This window comes from Colobus angolensis, unplaced genomic scaffold, assembly GCF_000951035.1.
Source record: "Colobus angolensis palliatus isolate OR3802 unplaced genomic scaffold, Cang.pa_1.0 Scaffold61, whole genome shotgun sequence".
In the NCBI taxonomy this organism is placed as follows: domain Eukaryota; kingdom Metazoa; phylum Chordata; class Mammalia; order Primates; family Cercopithecidae; genus Colobus; species Colobus angolensis.
In genome coordinates this window covers 5385123-5389705 of record NW_012119710.1, presented here as the reverse complement: position 1 = coordinate 5389705, position 4583 = coordinate 5385123, and the positions used below count along the sequence as shown (strand labels likewise).

General features: G+C 43.1%; 1 protein-coding gene across 1 annotated transcript in view; it reads right to left on the bottom strand.

Moving 5' to 3' along the window:
• Positions 1–4583, bottom strand: part of PTPRJ (protein tyrosine phosphatase, receptor type, J) — a 72941-nt gene that overhangs the window by 7180 nt on the left and 61178 nt on the right. The window contains exon 25 of the mRNA XM_011963562.1: positions 1585–1704. Coding sequence (XP_011818952.1) covers positions 1585–1704 — 120 coding nt within the window. The remainder of the gene's footprint in view (positions 1–1584; positions 1705–4583) is intronic.

The window sequence follows — 4583 nt, the reverse complement described above, 5'->3', positions numbered from 1 at the left end:
GGAGAGGAGAGGAGAGGAAAAAGGAAAGGAAAGGAAAAGGAAAGGAATAAGCACGCCATTTTTCTACTACTGTGAGCTGCATTATTTAGGTGGCCAGATCAGTGAATGGTAACAGCTTTGATGGCATCTCCAGAGGAGGAACTGAAATACTGAGGCCAGACCCTTTGAGACACAGCAATTAGTAAAGAATTAGTACTTAATATACTATACTTTATCCATGACTTATGGAATCTTCAAGAATAATCTCATAAACTAGACCCTAACCCATCAACCCCAAAACCCACCCAAAAGATTCAAGATTCAACTCCAATGAATCTACTTTCCAGCTTTCCTTTTATGCACTATTCATAATATGCATAAATTTTCATCTCCTAGAATGTTTCTCTTACATTACGTCTTACCATGTCCCCATGGTAATTATATAGTCTACCCATCCATTATTTTTCTTTTTTTTTTTTTTTTTTTTTTTTTTTTTTTTTGAGACAGGGTCTTGCTTTGTTACCCAGGCTGGAGTATAATGGGCACAATCACTGCAGCTTCGACCTCCTGGGCTCAAGCCATCCTCCTACCTCAGCCTTCCGAGTAGCTGGGACTACAGGTGTATGCCAGCACGCCTGGCTAATTTTCGGGTTTTGTTTCGTTTTGTTTTTGTAGAAACATGTTGCCCAAGCTGGTCTCAAACCTGAGCTCAAGCGATCCTCCCACCTCAGCCTCACAGGCATGAACCACCACGCCTGGCCCATCATTTCTAATAGCTGAATAATGATAGTATAAGCAGGCGAGTCATAGTTGAGTTATCCATTCTACAAAAGCTAGATGTCTGCATGGCTTCCAAAGTTTTCCTCTACTATAAATAATGCTGAGACTCGTCTTTCTGAATAAGCCTTTTGTTGCATTTCAGATTATTTCCTTAGGATGGTCTCAGACTTCAAGTCAGCAAATCAAAGAGAATAGACATTTTTAGGCCTGTGATATAAACAGCAAAGAGTTATGCCAATGCACACACCCATCAACAGATACCAATGCTGCTTCATGGCACTGCCTCTATTTTCAAAGCATCCTTGAAAAAGAAAGAAGGTACATAAACTTGACTTCCTAGAATGCCTGCACAATTTAATTGGATTGGCTTTTGTAAATTTTGAGGAGAAGGGAGGCCATGTGCATATGCCCTGGAATCCTATTAATGTAACTGTTATCAATTACTTCTAAGAGCAAGTAGCCGCTCCTGATGCCATATTTCTAACCAAATAATCCAAAAGGCTACGGTTTGTTCTATAAAATCTATGAGCAAGTCACCTGGAAGTGGAAAGAAAGAAAAGAGCTCCTGATGCAGAGCCATGCTCTTAAGATTCATTTTATTCAGCAATAACTTAGGAAATTCCCAAGAAAGTAAATTTCCCAGAAAAGTCAAGGGGTTGCCTTGGAGTATACATGCATATGGATTGTTCTGTTCTGAAAGGAAGGAAGCAAAACATTTCTCACTGCATAGGAAAACATATTAGTTAATATCAACCTAAAACATATCACCCCCAAATTAACATACGGTAATTACACGAGGTCGACTGATCCTGACTTCTTACTTACATTTTTCACTGTGAAATCTCTGATGGTCCATTCCGGAAGAACAATTTCTGATGTCATTGCCACAGTTATGTCTCCATAGTCCTGAGCCTGCTTGGAGGGCCAATACTCCTCACATTTGGTCTAGAACAAAATTGCATTTTTATAAGAAGACTCAGATCGTGCCATCTGCCATCACTAAAACCTCACAAGGGAGACTAGCTATTGAAAACTGGCATCAGAGACGGAATCAGACCTTCTAGTTGGGTTTTGTTTGACTCTTCGAATTGTTTTATTTTTTAGAGACAGGGTCTCACTATGCTGCCCAGGCTGGAGTGCAGGGGCTAGTCACAAATGAGATCATAGCACACTACTGCCTCTAATTCCTGCACTCAAGCAATCCTCATGCCTCAGCCTCCCGAGTAGCTGGGTCTATGGGCACACCACAGCGCCTGTCAGAATTGTTTTTCTTTTTTTAATTTACAGTTCTTGCTAACTCTTTAAATTCCTCATAAAAATCCAGACTTATTTTCTCTTTAAAAATCAGATCTGCCTACACTAGGCCCAGCTTTCAGCATGAAAATTGATTTAGAGTAGAGCAGCAGCTGGTTCTTGACCTGGGTGGGACATAGTCCCTATCCAGCTCCCTGTGCCCCTAGAGTCGCCACTCCACAACTGTTCACTGACCTCATCCTCTCCCATAACCCCAGACAGCTGGAAGAAATGAGGACTTTTTCCCAAGGCTTTCAGATATACATTGGTTGCAATACAAATACACACACCAATAAAGAAAATCAAATTAAATCATTCTGGGGTCTTTGATTTCTATAAAGTTGGTGGACAGATGTGAATAGAAATAACCAGGAAACGCCTGCTCTCCAAGAATATCTGAATCCCCATTTGGCAAAAGACGACACACAGACACACACTCTCTCAATATTCTAAGGTGTGCTCTACTGCTGGTAGTTTTCAAAGCTAACTGATTATCTGACCCACCTGAGAAGTCTGAGTTGTTTCGGGGTTTTGTTTTTTGTTTGAGACCGTCTCACTCTGTCATACAAGCTGGGGTACAGTGGCACGATCATGGCTCACTGCAGCCTCAACCTCTCAGGCTCAAGTGATCCTCCCACCTCAGCCTCCAGAGTAGCCTGGACTACAGGGATGTGCCACCACATCCGCCTATTTTGTATTTTTGTAGAGATGGGGGGGTCTCACTATGTTGCCAGGGCTGCTCTTGAACTCCTGGCCTCAAGTGATCCTCCCACCTCAGCCTCCCAAAGTGCTGAGATTACAGGCCTGAGCCTCTGTGCCTGGCCTTGTTATGTTTAAAAAGAGATGCCTGAGTTCTACCTCCAGAAATTCTGACTCTGGCTGTGGGATCTGTATTTCTTTAAAGACCCAGGTTCCGAAGAAAGAACCCAGGATCTGGATACACACTGGCAGGGAGCTGATTCTCAGCTCAGCCTCTTACCAGGTGTATTTTTGTTTTTGTTGCTGCCTCGTGGGCAAGTTCTTAAACTCTCCAAGACTCAGTTCCCCCATCTATGAAATCGTAATACCTCACAGGGTTTTTACAAGAAAGAAATAACACATATGGAGAATCTAGTGCAGAAAATATACTCCCTTCCCCATTCACCCAGGGTCAGTAACACTCACTTCAATCTTGATTTTAGATGAACAAGACACCATTTAAATTCATCTTCATGTTCTCCATTAATGTAATTATGTCATTTTTGTTTGTCTAACAGATAGATGTATAAGAATGTTTCATGTATGAGGCCCTGGGCTCAACAGTATTAAAAGGTTCATTTGCATTCTTCTTTTTTTTTTTTTTTTTTGAGACAAAGAGTCTTGCTCTGTTGCCTAGGCTGGAGTGCAATGGTGCAATCTCGGCTCACTGCAACCTCCGCCTCCCGGATTCAAGCCATTCTCCTGCCTCAGCCTCCCAAGTAGCTGGGATTACAGGCACGCACCACCACGCCTGGTTAATTTTCGTATTTTTAGTACAGATGGGTTTCGCCACACTGGCCAGGCTGGTCTCAAACTCCTGACCTCAGGTGGTCTGCGCGCCATGGCCTCCCAAAGTGCTGGGATTATAGCTATGAGCCACCACACCCGGCCTATCTACCTTCATTTAAAAAACACTTTTGCTGGGCGTGGTGGTTCACGCCTGTAATCCCAGCACTTTGGGAGGCCGAGGTGGGCGGATCACAAGGTCAGGAGATCGAGACCATCCTGGCCAACATAGTGAAACCCTGTCTCTACTAAAAATACAAAAAGTAGCTGTGCCTGGTGGTGTCTGCCTGTAATCCCAGCTACTCAGGAGGCTGAGGCAGGAGAATAGCGTGAACCCAGGAGGCGGAGTTTGCAGTTACCGAGATCACGCCACTGCACTCCAGCCTGGGTGACAGAGCAAGACTCTTGTCTCCAAAAAAAAAACAAAACAAAACAAAACAAAAAAACGCTTTTATTTCTACTATAGCCTATTCTCCTGATTCAACAAGAGGGTAAGGAGCCCACCCTCTAGCACAAGCAACATGAGGATGGGCATCATCTCTTACTACTCTGTTATCTTTCCCTCCTCCATCCCCAGCCCCTAGCACAGGACCTTACATATACCAGGGGCTGGATAAACATCTGCTAGCCTACAATGAATTACAGAACATTAAAAGAAATGATGCCTGATGGGCTCCCACTATCCCAGGGACAGCACCACTCCAAGTGTGCACCCTGGTGCCACAGCAGCAGGATCATCTGAAAACGGGCAGAAATGCAATTCCGAATTAGAAATTCTGAGGGTAGAACCACCCTTCTGGTGATTCTGATGGACGCTAAAGTTTGAGATCCACTGGCTTAAGGAATCAACTCCTATTCCTCAAACAATGAACCTACAGTAAAAAACAACTCATAAAGCAACATTAAGTCCCATTTCTAAGGCACAGCATTTTTTAGATTAGCATGTGTTTTTCAGTTCTCTTACATCAATTTATGGAAACACAGAATTTTATTACTATAAAAAATCT